Source organism: Sesamum indicum, linkage group LG7 (assembly GCF_026168435.1).
Source record: "Sesamum indicum cultivar Baizhima isolate 11 linkage group LG7, ASM2616843v1, whole genome shotgun sequence".
Lineage (NCBI taxonomy): Eukaryota > Viridiplantae > Streptophyta > Magnoliopsida > Lamiales > Pedaliaceae > Sesamum > Sesamum indicum.
In genome coordinates this window covers 13,592,348-13,605,803 of record NC_142663.1, presented here as the reverse complement: position 1 = coordinate 13,605,803, position 13,456 = coordinate 13,592,348, and the positions used below count along the sequence as shown (strand labels likewise).

At 31.5% G+C, this 13,456-nt stretch overlaps 2 protein-coding genes across 2 annotated transcripts; one reads left to right on the top strand and one right to left on the bottom strand.

Moving 5' to 3' along the window:
* Positions 1-4,652: 4,652 nt before the first annotated feature.
* Positions 4,653-7,883, top strand: LOC105166702 (deSI-like protein At4g17486). Its single transcript, XM_011086153.3, has 4 exons — positions 4,653-5,083; positions 5,946-6,207; positions 7,021-7,088; positions 7,411-7,883. The coding sequence occupies exons 1-4, from the start codon at positions 4,949-4,951 to the stop codon at positions 7,690-7,692; spliced, it is 747 nt and encodes a 248-aa protein (XP_011084455.1). The 5' UTR covers positions 4,653-4,948; the 3' UTR covers positions 7,693-7,883.
* A 686-nt stretch (positions 7,884-8,569) lies between these two features.
* Positions 8,570-10,892, bottom strand: LOC105166703 (uncharacterized). The gene is made up of 2 exons (XM_011086155.3): positions 10,682-10,892; positions 8,570-9,954 (listed from the first exon to the last, which is right to left on the bottom strand). Exon 2 carries the CDS (start codon positions 9,500-9,502, stop codon positions 8,876-8,878), a length of 627 nt encoding a protein of 208 aa, XP_011084457.1. The 5' UTR covers positions 9,503-9,954; positions 10,682-10,892; the 3' UTR covers positions 8,570-8,875.
* Positions 10,893-13,456: the final 2,564 nt, after the last annotated feature.

The window sequence follows — 13,456 nt, the reverse complement described above, 5'->3', positions numbered from 1 at the left end:
TCACCAATAACTCCTTATATGCTCCCATCACAGTATATTTTTTTGTCTTATTGCATTTTGGGGTTCGACCTTCTGTATATTTATGTTTCCTGACCTATAATTTATTTACACAAATTCTTTTCATTATTTAAATCCATAAAAAATATCAATATAATTCATACAAATTATTCTTACTTTTTTGAAAATTACATATACCTTCAAAAAACATTAGAGGTGGTTTCTATAATTATGCAATTGTATGGGTGATTTGTGGAAACAAATAATAGAACATGGGTGTAAATGTAATTATCCCTTATTATTAGTGTTTCTTTCTTTTTATTTAATTTCTGTATAGCTGTCTTGGATGGCTCCTATTCCACCCAACTTTTATTTATGATAATGTATTATTTAGGTAAGTTTTTGGAATCAAATTTTTATAATAATCATTTAACACCTTAACTAACCTACATTATGATGGTTTCTTTTAAATACCCATCATTGATATTTTACACAATTATTATTTTAAACTTATTTTCTCATGTTGGCAAATTTCAACATGTATGGAATTTAGGACTATAAATGGTTTGAGTTGAGTCGAACACATCATTATTTAAAATTATCTGAATTAAATATTTAGCCAGCAAATTACGTTTGATTTTGATTTAATTATTACTCTAATTAAGCTTTATTAAATTAAATATGAATTGAGTTCGAATAATATGATTTTTTTTTTATGTTTATCAAATCAAGTTAGAAAGCTTATCGAATAAAGAAAAAAAAAGATAAATCAAATTCAAATGAGTTTTATTTCATCAAGTATGGAATGATTTGATTCATTTTTCTGCATTAATTGAATTGGATGAAATAACCATATTAAATAACACATAAAATATTTTGTGACTCGATTAAGATATGATGTAAATTGCATGACCAAGTTGGCGAAGTTGAGACTCATAATCTTAAAGGTCATTGGTTCAAATCCCACCTTGTGCGTGGAATATTGTGTCTACTCAATAGTAGGTTTTGATTAGATTATATTATTTATCATAAATTAGGTCCAATCGAATTTGGTCTGATTAGAATTTTCATAATTAATTTTTTTAAGATTTTAAATATAATTTACAAAGAAAATATATAAACTTTTATTGTTTGTGCCCCATCACATTTATCATTATTTTATAATTTTGAATATAAATTCATTTAATTTTTTAATAGTTTATCGCTATCATTGCATTAAACTTAGAGACATTAAATATATGTTTAGTCTTGTAATTGAGCAGATTAAAGCAGCATTTTGAATACAAATGTAATCTTTTGATTGTTTATTCAATATTTGGTGTTAGGACTAAATTCTACCAAAATTCTAATTTGATATCATGTGCATTAAATAATATTTTTTATTTTTTCATGAGGTTAAATGTGAAATTCAACTATCATGTATTTCTATAATTAATTATAAAATTATAAAGTCAAATGTTATAATTTTTTTCTATTTCAAAATTGTTTCTCTAATTATGATGCCAAATTATATCTCTTTTTGTAAAATTTGACATAATTATGAATATATTTTATTATTTAAAAAATTTTAAATATACCCCTCAAATAAAAGAATAATTATATAGCTCCTCAACATTAGGATGAAAAAATAACTAAATTACGTTTGCTGTTTTTTTTAAGTATTTAAAAAATATTGAAAAATTAATATTCATAATTCAAAAGGATATTTTGAATATACTATAAAAATTAAATAAAAACTTAAATAAAATTAATAATTAGTTCATTATCATACTAGAGTTAAAATAAAAAAATATTTATAATTATTAAAATAATAAAATATATAATTATATCAAATTTAAAAAAAAAAATGGGCTAAATTACCGTGCAACCCAAGAGTCAAACAAAAGCAAACAAAGGAAGGGAGGGTAGGAATGGAAATGTTTGAAATATAGGGAAAGAACGAGAATAGTGTGACAGAGTGGATGGATAAAGTGGAAGCGAAGTCGGTGTTGTGTTGTTTGGCACTACTACTGTTACTGTAGCACTATCACTTAATAATAATGACAATAGCGTGCTCTCCACAAAAACCGCCCCACCACTTTATCAATTTCTAGGCCTTGCACCCCCCACCCCCACCTACTTTATTTTTATTATTATTATTATTATTTTTGGATAGTTACACTCTTTTTTTAAAAATTTTTTTGATGTAATTATAGGTAAACTCTTTGTTTAAAAAATTATATTCTAGCATCCCTTATATTTACTTTCATCTAATAAATATCTTTTTTTTTTTGTCAAAATTCACCGAATTTGCTGATATGAACAAAAAAATTTATATTTATCCTCAATTGACTTATAACAGGTTAAATAAATCTTCTTATCATCGAGTAATCCTCATACGTTTTCACGCGTTGATGTATGAGAGGATGTACATTTTCATCGTTATAAGGGTATTTTAGTCCGAAAAAATTATTTGACCTACAATAAATCAGTAATAAGTCAATTGATGGTAAGTATAAATTTTCATTCGTTTTTTTTTTTTTGTTAATATTAGCAAATTCAGTTATTTTCTTACTAACGATAGACTTATTTGTTAGATGTAATTTCTCAAATCACAAGAGGTCTACGTGTAATTACACCAAATCTCTTGGGAGGAGAGCGTAATTGTCCCTTTTTTTATATCTAATACACATAAATATTTCTATCTTTGTAAAATTACAATATACACTTAAAAAGTTGTTAGTGTAATATATACTTTAGGTATAATTACATTCTACTCCTTTGAAACTTGATGTGATTAAATATAGACTCCTTATAATTGAAAAATTATATCTAGTATCTATGAGGTTTGCTTATGTCTGTCTAATAAATAAATATGTCCGTTAGTCAAAATTTACTTAATTTGTTGATATTAATAAAAAAAACTGAATAAAAACTCATACTTACTATCAATTGACTTATTACAAGTCAAATAAATATTTTTTGACGAAATTACTCTTATAACATGAAGATAGATCTTCTCACATACATTGACGTGTGAAGATGTATAAGGATAATTTGGTTATAAAAAAATTTATTTAACCTGCAACAAATCAGTAATAAGTCAATCGAGTGTAAGTATGGATTTTATTCAATTTTTTTGTTTAATTCATCAAATTCGATGAATTTCGACTAACATATGAAATTATTAACTAAATAGAAGCAAATTTTAATAGTGCTAAATGTAATTTTTCAAACCACATGATGTTAATTGCATCAAATTTCAGGAGACGATTGTGTAATTATCCCTATACTTTAAGAGGTGTTTGTACCACCGATTAGAAAGTGTACTTATAATTACAACTACAATATCAATATGTAGTTATAATTTTATAAAAAATATGGAGTGATTGCATGTTTAAACCTAATATCAAGAATTGTTGATGTAATTCACCATTCTCAAAATTCCTATTTTTTTTTTCTTTTTATAATAAAAAATTAAATAATAATAATTGGTAGAAATTAATTAAAAGAAATATTTAATTCCTACAAGATGTCAAATTTAAATCATAAATGTCAATTAAAGAAGGAATATGTGACCACAGCCCAATATCCTAAATTAGTATTCGTTAATTTCTTTTGTGGGCAACTTTTATGATTATATGATTGATATTAGGGTAAAGTTATATGATTATAATTTCACGTGGGTATTTTTTTTTCAAATAAAAAAAATATTTATAAGTATTTGTAATTTTTTAATCAACGATTCAATATCTGTAATTATGACAAATTTTAAAAGAGCTCTTTAAAATATACCTTTAATTTTAATTAGAAATAATGACTTATTTCTATTAAACATATAATATATTGTTTTAATGATTGCATAGTTAATAATTATAATTTACGAACCTTGAGAAAAATAACATATATCATAATATCGAAGTCAGCTCGAATATCTCGTTTTCGGTTCATTTAAATTCTTTCACACAATATTAAGTAATATACATTCTGAATAATAATTTCATCAAATTCTAAAATATTCATACTAAAATTACTTAAGTAGGATTAGATTCGAAATCAAATATCTGCATGTGATTAGATATGGGGTTCAGATCTAATATTGATGATTAGATCACTTAACCCCATATCTACTCCATTTATTTTGAAGTAATTAGGAAAATTATGCACCTTTATTTGCACAAAATTATTATTATTTTTTGAAAAAATATACATACGTTCACTAGAAATGTTAAAATTATTTATACAAACAACTGATGCTGTTTGAAAAATTACACAGAAGTTTATGAAAAATGTCAATATCATTACACAGATTATTTTTATTTTTAAGCTGTCAATGATGTTTTTTGTAATTATGTAAAAAGATTAGGGTGATTTGTGTAAATAAATTATAAATAAGAGGTGTAAATATAATTATTTTTAATTTTTGTATATTATTAGTAATGAAATATTTAAAACTAAGTGGGGGACATCAATTTTTATTTTTTAAAAATCTATTTGATTGAATTTTAATTCGTGTGAAGAAGAAAAATAAATTCCCATAAATTGATTTAATAAATTCTGAAAATCAAAATGGATTCCATTTCAATTTTGAAAAGGGTCCCCCAAAAACTTACAAATTGAGGTATTGACCATTTGTTTTTCCCTCTATGCGTCATTTCGCGCACATCGAAGTAAAAAGTGTGTGAATGTTCATCTCTTTCTTCCCATTGCTCACAATCATTGATATTCCTCATTTTGAATTCTTGCAGTAAATATACTACTCTACTCTATTCATTCTGTCATTTCCCTCATTCAAATTAAAGTAGAAATCTTCAATATCCATATATAAATCTGTGGAGAGAGAGAGAGAGGGGGGGAGGTGAAGAGAGAGAGAGAGAGAGAGAGAGAGAGAGAGATTTGGGGGTCTGTGTTCTTTTGAGGGGGATTGGGGTTTTGAAGAGAGTAGAAACTGTTGGGAGGAATTGAATTGAGGATGACGGAGGTGACCCTCCATGTATATGACGTGACGAATAGTGGTAGTGAGAAGACTAACAACACTATTATGCAGATCAACAAGATCTTCAAAGATGGAATTGGGCTCGGTGGCATCTTCCATAGCGCTGTTCAGGTTAGTAAATCTATCTTCTTTTTGTTGATTTGTGTGTTTACTGCTTGCTTCTTATGTGCACTTGAATTTCTTTCCCCATTACTTTAGTTAGTTCTTTTGGTTTTTTTGAATTGTTTACTTTGATTGGTTTCTGGAGTAGATCTAGGGTTTTGCTCCGTGTACTTGGTTTGATGAAGTATTTCCTTGGCCATCTGAGTTCTTGGTTACATACCGAAACTTCCTGTGCTTTCACTTTTGAGTCTTACTATGTTGGATTTCTGTCGCCATCGTATTCTGATTTGTGGTCCTATGACCCTTCCGGGTTCAATATATCGGAGGAGGCATCTTTCTGTTCTTATTATGCTTTCGATTCTTGGAGTTGGGTGGAGGTGGATGGGCGGGTTTGGGAACTTGTGAATCTTGTTGAGGAATTGAGGATACTGTGCAACGGGCCAAAAATTTCTGGTTTTGGCAAAATATGGTGGCGCTTTAATCTTTTGAACCGCTGGTGTAGATGAAAAGTTAACAATTCCTTGAAGGATTTGGTGAGCATTCCAGAAAGTACCAAGAGCAACTTGTAGAGCTGTGTACGCCTAGTCTGTTGTTTCACTTCCCGAAAATGGTGATGTACTATATTTACTTGTGACAGTTCCTTTTAGTAGAGAACCTTAATCTTCTTGGATTGGCAATTGGATTGGGCTTGGATGAGAGTTTGGTGCGACCTTGTTGTTGCTAATGCATTTTGCCCGTCCAGCCCATAAGTTGAGAACAGCTCTTCATCCAATTTCCTCACTGAAAATTTCCTCCTATATGATATTGAATGCTTTTGGACTCATAGAGGTGAAGTGTTCGCTCTTTTAACCAAAATTCACTTGCTCAACAGGTTTATGGAGATGAAGAATGGTCATTTGGGTTCTGTGAACAGGGTACTGGGGTGTTTAGCTGTCCTTCAACAAAGAATCCAATGTATACATACCGTGAAAGTATTAAACTTGGGAGAACATCATTCTCTATCTACAAGGTCAATCAGATACTGAGGGAACTTAGTAGAGAGTGGCCTGGACACTCATACGATTTGCTATCGAAGAATTGCAATCATTTCTGTGATGAGTTCTGTGAGAGACTTGGCGTGCCAAAACTTCCCGGTAATTTCACTCTTCCCCTCTCACTCCCGCTGTTTCACATGTGCAACATTTAATTTAGTAATAAAAGCGACGTCTATCCCTTGAATTTTGGTTTAGGAATGAGGTATTCTTCAGCTAATGTGCATAATTGTAGTTTTATTTATTCGTGCGAGTTTGCGTGGAAATGCTACAAATAATCAAACATTAGCTTTCTGTTGGGTTAGACAGAATATTTTCATGTTTTTTTTTTTTGCAAGTCTACCATCTCCATCGGTCCCAAAACAGAAATTTCATGGAAGCAATTTTTTATGCTAAACAACTTTGCATCAGTTTTTACATATCTCTGTTTGAAACAAATTTAACTCCTTGAAAAAGTGAAATGCACATCTTTTATGTTAGAATTCTGTTCAGCTGCTTATGTGCCAAAATTCTCATTTTTGTCTAAGCATATAACATAAATTTGATATTTAGCCCGTCATCTGCTAAGTTGATTTGATACTTGGGCTAAATTCATTTGATAGTCTGATTCTGAATCATGCTTAGCTTTATATTTAAGTTGAGACTTTATTTGCATATAACAGCTTGATTGTGTTGTAGTTTCCATGGTGAATTCAAGCCTGTGGATATGTAACTAGAAGCCAATTAGTAGATTGTCTTGAACCAACTCTCCACCCACCTTCTTACACCTCGGAGTGCAGGCTACCACAGCCACGCTTTGTGGTTGTGCATTTGTACTCATAGGGTTCTCCTTTTTCCAATTTTAATTATCATGAGACATCTTCCCTACCCTCTCCTTGATTTTCTGCAACTGTGAACTTATGGTTTTTGTAACAGGTTGGGTTAACAGGTTTGCACACGCTGGTGATGCTGCTGCGGAAATAGCTGGAAACACAGCATATCGAGTAAGATTCCATCTTTCTCTTATTCTGTTTCTTCCTTTGACCATTGAGTGGAAGTTTCCTACAGAGAATTTTGAGCTTGCCTTCAACCTTTTTGTGGAACCTACTGGCTTACAGCCCTACCAAGTTCATTCATGTATTTGCTTCAATATTCAGTTGAGCCGGGAATGCAATTTTAAATTGAAAATAATCTGCATGATTAAGGAACTTCCTATATCTTCCCACCTCATTGTCCCTTGTTTTTATTGTCTTTGCTCTGGTTACCGTCCAGTGTGAAAAATGTGCTTCTTGTTCTAATGTCTTGCTCATGTTGGTGGTGCTGCAGTTGAGGCAAGCTAAAACTGAAATCATATCTGCTAGCAAGGTGGCATACCGGTTTTTAGCAGGAGTTGCATCCAACAACTCGGTGGTTGCTCCAGAGTCTCCTGGAAACTCTACGAGAGGAAGTCCTAGGTTCCAGACTACCTGGTTCAAGAACCTAATTTCGAATGGTGCTAAACCATCCAATAGTTCAGAAACAGAAAATAAGAACGATGAGGCAGCACATCAGCAACAGAGACAAGACGATGAAGCACCTTTAAGATTGAATCCTCATCGTGATACCTGATACTGTATTTTCACTGCCAACTTTTGCAATGTATTTGTTGTGGTCAGGGGCTCAGGGCACCCAAAACCTTTAGCAATCTCTATTTGTCTTGGGCCTTGTGGATTGTTGTAAAATGATTAGTTTTATTCAACTGTGAATTTGCCCAAAAATTTGACATTTGAAAAATAGATATCAACGACGGTAACCTTGAATTTTGTGCATTCTGAAGTAAATGCAAGCTCTCTCTCTGGTGATTGGACTATTATAGCAAGACAAGTTTACAAATATGGCAACTTGATATTTAAAATTTTGGCACTTGTGTCGACTGGCATTGACCAGATTACTAGGCAGGGAGCTCACTCGAACAGCATCAGCTGAACTGAAGGCCACAACCCCGATTCAGAAAAGCTCTCAAGAAAAGTTCAGATCAGCACAGTCTAAAACTAGTCACACTACCACCAACCACCAATTTGTATTGAAGAAAATAATCAAATCAAGAACTTTGTAACCAAAAATCGAACTTGATTGGCATGAGAAAGCCCATAAATAGGTATTGCTAAATAGTTCATAAGTGATAAATAAAGCTATAAGCAGTAAAGACAGCTATAATTGTAACCATGCAAATCTGCCAGAGAGGATGTTCATTTAACCACCATGATGCAGACTTCCAACAATCATATACCAAACGAAAAGCTTAAGCACCACCAGCCGACTGCTCTTGCTCATATTTTACACAATTTTATTGTCGGCACCAATACTTTACTACATACTTAAGCTAGGCAACGCCAGAGTTTCGCACAATCACAAAGAAGTAAGAAAGCCAGTGCTGTGGTGAAAATGGGTGAAATACAACTATAACAGAAACTTGGCAAACAAGAGAAACCAGCAAAACATGCAATTGCTATCCAACAGCACCTGAAAGATAATTAGTTATTGCTGTGGTCAGTTGTAAAATGTCATTTTACCGAACGAGCAAATCATAAACTATTAAGCCAAGTCGCGAAAAGTGGGACGAAGACTCAACTAACAAAAAACATAATAAATTCCTAAGCCAAAGTTTGAACCTGGCGATAATACAAGCTTGAGATCCAAGAACTAAGATAGGTGAACTCACTTCAGACATGCATATACAGAACATTATTCAGGACAACATAATCTAGTGCAGCACAACGTGACTAGACCACAGATGATTGTTCCTTTACCCTCATAAGATATGGTTGATGACAAGAGCATCTACCCGTGCATCATCAGCTATCTTAAGGGATGAAACAGCCTGAGCAGCAAGATGACCAGCAGATAAACCAACAGGACCCCAAACTTCTTCTCCCAAATATTGAGGGTAGAGGCTGCTAGCCAGATGATCAGACGAGGTCACCAAGTTAGAGTTTCCCCAGAGATTCCACATGTGCCCATATTGACAAGTATCAGAGACCCTTCCAACATTTTCACAAGAATATTTTGACAGATCATGATAATGAACTAGCTGCTGTCTTCCCCCCACAACAATGTTGATGTTGCTAGCATAATCCCACCGGGTCAACCCTTCATCCTCCTTTAGTACTACTTTACTTGAATCGTCCGAGTCTTCACCAAGTAGGACATGCAGTGCAACTGCCTCAGCTATTGCGGCGCCTTCTTCATCAAGCCTCTCCTGCTCTTCTTTCTTTTTCAGTTTCTTTTTTTCCAGTTCAGAGCGAATGGCTGCAGAAGTAGCCAAAGCCTTCTCTAAGCGCCTTTTTTTCTTCTCGGCCTGTTTAATGCGATCTAACTCATCCTTCACCGGTTTCTTCTTGGCTTTCCTAACACCAGCTGTTATTTTAGCACACTCCATGATATCCAGTCGCACTTAACTTAATGCCAAAATCTACTATTTTCCCAACTTCCTTTTAGCTTTCCCAGTAAAACTTCCCTAACATGTGTACATTATATAATTACCTATATGTTTCCTTTTCTTAGTGACTTATTTCGAATACTCAACAACTTAAATGAAAACTTGGAAACTAGAAGAACACTCTATATATGAAACCTACACCCACTCGGGTCTAAATGAATACCTCATTTTGCGCACACTACATTCCCAAAAAGAAATAACAGGAGAAAGGTGAAGTGAAAACTGGTAAGAACTCATGCATCTATCCCTCATTGTTCTCCCCAATTTCCCACTAGCCTTGCTACTCATTTCACACACACACACACACACCACACACACTAGATTAAGGAATGATTCAATTGACCTTAAGTAACTATCTGTTCAGTTTAAAATATCTCACATGGCCTTCCCTCCTGCAACAAAGATGAATAAAATCAGGATACATCCGACAAAAGGTAAAGCATCATTCAAAACATTCCACCCACATGCCAATCATACAACTACACAAACACAAAACAAAAGCAATAATAAAGTAGACGAAAAACTATGATATCAAACTGCCATAGCGCACAAATAACCACCAACATTACACATCAAGAGAATCAATTCATAATCTAGCAGCAGTCATTGACACGACTATAACACCACCATTTCCAAACTGCCACAGAAAGATTTCAAGAATCCATCCAAGAATCAAACAAACCAGCACCATCAAGAGATAAAATACACTGATGACTTATGTTCTATCAGTTCAATATTCTAGAAAATCATTTAAGTCCAAGATTCGCAGCACAATAATTTATCTCCAATTTCAGATCCTACAAAAAAAGGCATAATTGCGACAACCAAGAGACAAGTTCACCACCCAACATTCAAGCAAAGATCCGAATACGAACTATGACCGTATGCATAACTATATCCTAAATCAATTCAACAATTCATAATCCAATAAAAAAAAACCCCAAATAATTTAGCACAGGATCCACTTAGCCCAGATGCCTAAATCTCAATCCCAACAAAGATCAATCCCTTTACGCGTTAATTAGCATCAGACTAAAAAAAACCACAAAGAAAATCTCCCAATTCCCCCCAAAAGAATAAAAAAAAAAAAAGAAACATCGGGATGAAAATGAAGCAAACCTGACGGAATCAAGGAGAAAGAAGGAAGGGCCCCTTCAGAAAACAATCGCAATAGAAACGAAGAAACCACAGCAACGACGAAAATCAGAGAGAAATTTGTCGAATTGATTTTTGGAGAATGCTTGGATCTGTATCAGCGCGCGTGAGAGAGAGAGAGAGAGAGAGAGAGAGGAGAGAAAGGGGCCGCGGGGGGTAAAATAACTGATCACATGAGATTGCCGGGTGAGAAGAGACGGGGAAAGGAAGGGTAAATTGGGAAACTTGGAAGGTATTGGACACGTGTCAAATGTCAAGGAGTGATCCAGAATTTCTGACTTCTCAATTTCCTTTTGTTGTTGGTGGTATTGTGATTGTTGGGGAAGGATAAGAGGGCCAAACGCGCCTGTGTAATTACATAACTGACCTTGAAAACTCCAAAAAAGTCATTCAAACCCACACCCCTCATGATTCTTGAAATTGATCAATATTTTGTTCCTCCAATCCCATACCATGAATTAGTTATATCTTTTTACTCTTCACAATGTATTTATGAATGGAGATCCAGGAAAAAAAAAAAAAGAAAAAGAAAAAAGGATTATTATTTTTATTATATTTGCCATAACTAAAAATTTTTAAGTCGACGAAATTACATGTTTAGTTCTGTACGATAAGGACTCAAAATTTTTGATTCTCCGCTTTATTGAATTTAAAATGATTCTAAAATTGAAAATACCGCAATATATTTAGTCATATATTTTATGAAAATTTTAAAATAGCATCAAAAGATGAGAATTTTTTTTTGAAAAAAATAAAAAAACCAAACGACAATGACACGCGCAATATGCGGGTCCATCAATTGTGTCAGCAGCCAAATTAATATAATGCCGTCTATTTTGTTTTAATAAAAACTTGAATATGAGACTAAATGCTCGAATTTTCTCAATTTTATAATTAAAATGTGTTGAGTTTTTTTTTTAAAAAAAATTGAATTATTTTAAAAATTCCATATAAATGGTACTGGAATTATAATTTTGCATCTAAACTGTTATTTCCTTTATTAGGAATTTTTTTTTATGTATAAAAAGGTTATAAAATAATTTAGAGTAAATTACATTGACATTCATTTATTTAAGTCAATATATATATATATATATATTCTTTGTCTTTTATAAAATTATAAATACACTCTTTAAAATTATAGTTGTAATAACAACTACACTCTCTATTTAGAGATAAATATTTACACAAATACCCCCTGAAAATATTAGACTAACACTAGTCTATATTATATAAAAAGAAACAGCCTTCCACATTTATAAATGGTAGTTAATGATATTGTTGTACCAATTTTTGGTAAAGCTGATAATACTTTTCAATCAATAAAATATCTAACTCATTTAACTTTATAAATTTTACATTAATTGATAATTTAGTATTTTTCTTTCTTTCTTTTTTTTATTTTTAATATAATATATTGATTCATATATTTTATATTTATTTATAATATTATTTCTAATACATTTTACAGAATGTAAAAAAATTATTCATTATATGCATACAGAAACAGTGTGCCACAATGACTAATTGAAAAAAAGAGGTACTTGTGTATTAGGAGTGAAAATGTCTTTTACTTTATAAATAAATTTGGATTGCCTTTCAACATGTAGAAATGATAAAAAGACTTGGGCCAAATTCAAAGAATGTATTTTGGGTTGGACTTTGAAAACTAAACTGGGCTATTGAAGATGGGCCGTGAATTGAGTTCATAAGCAAGCCCATTTTTACCATACAAATCTACTAATTTCTTAGTTCACATGGGGAGTGTTCTGCAAAGACTTGTACTTTGTGGTGGGAATAAGTTGTAAGTTAAGTAATAATAAAAATTTGCAATATTTGAAAAAGCGAAAAAAAGTTGAAGTTTGTGTATTAGAAAAAATAATTTAATACTTAGAAATTTACTAATAAGCTGTAGAAATTGGTAAAGAATTACTTATAATTTTTGATTTAAATAAACTTAATTTAAGCCGTTGAAAAGTATCAAAACACCCCTTTCTAACTTATTTCAATAATAAGCTCATAAGCGCTTAAAAATAAGCATTTGCAGTCTGCATAATACATTTTATTGTCCCTTAAAAGACAACTCAATGAATTGTACTCGATAAAGCAGAAGAAGAAGAAGAAGAATATATCTCAATAAAATTAAATAATATATCCAATCGATGTATTAATATTGAATTAATACAACTATATAGATAAGAAAACGAAACAATTATAATAAATAATATAAAATGTAATAATTAATACCCATAATTTTTTTTTATGAAATTTGAACTTATAACCTTAAACTTATCTATAAAATGGGAAGTTGTATCACCAGACTAACATTATAGATAGTTTATCTCAATGAATTAATAGTATAGATATGGGAAAAGAAAGTGGATTTTTTGGTACAAACAAGGTCTTGTTAAAGGAAGGAGTGGGATTAGTTGTTGTGTGTTTGATTATCCATATTATGTAATAAGTTAAGGATGTCATATCCATGTTTGGCATAATTATATTCACACCTCTTATAGTTTATAATTTGTATACACAAATTAATATAATCATAAAAATTATTCTTGGCAATAAAAGAAAGCGGGAGTAGTTTATGCAGTGACATTGAAGTTTTTTGGAGGTTGTATGTGTATTTTTACAAAAAAACAGAATGTTATTTGTGTAAATAATATTGACGTTTCTGCCGAATGTGTATGTAATTATTTAAAAGACAGATATTTATACAATCAATCCATAAAATCA

Coding starts and splice junctions, on each gene's coding strand:
- LOC105166702 (XM_011086153.3), top strand. CDS start 4,949: ATGACGGAGGTGACCCTCCATGTATATGACGTGACGAATAGTGGTAGT. Junction 6,208..7,020: donor TGGCGTGCCAAAACTTCCCG/GTAATTTCACTC, acceptor TTTTTGTAACAG/GTTGGGTTAACAGGTTTGCA. Junction 7,089..7,410: donor CTGGAAACACAGCATATCGA/GTAAGATTCCAT, acceptor GTGGTGCTGCAG/TTGAGGCAAGCTAAAACTGA.
- LOC105166703 (XM_011086155.3), bottom strand. CDS start 9,502: ATGGAGTGTGCTAAAATAACAGCTGGTGTTAGGAAAGCCAAGAAGAAA.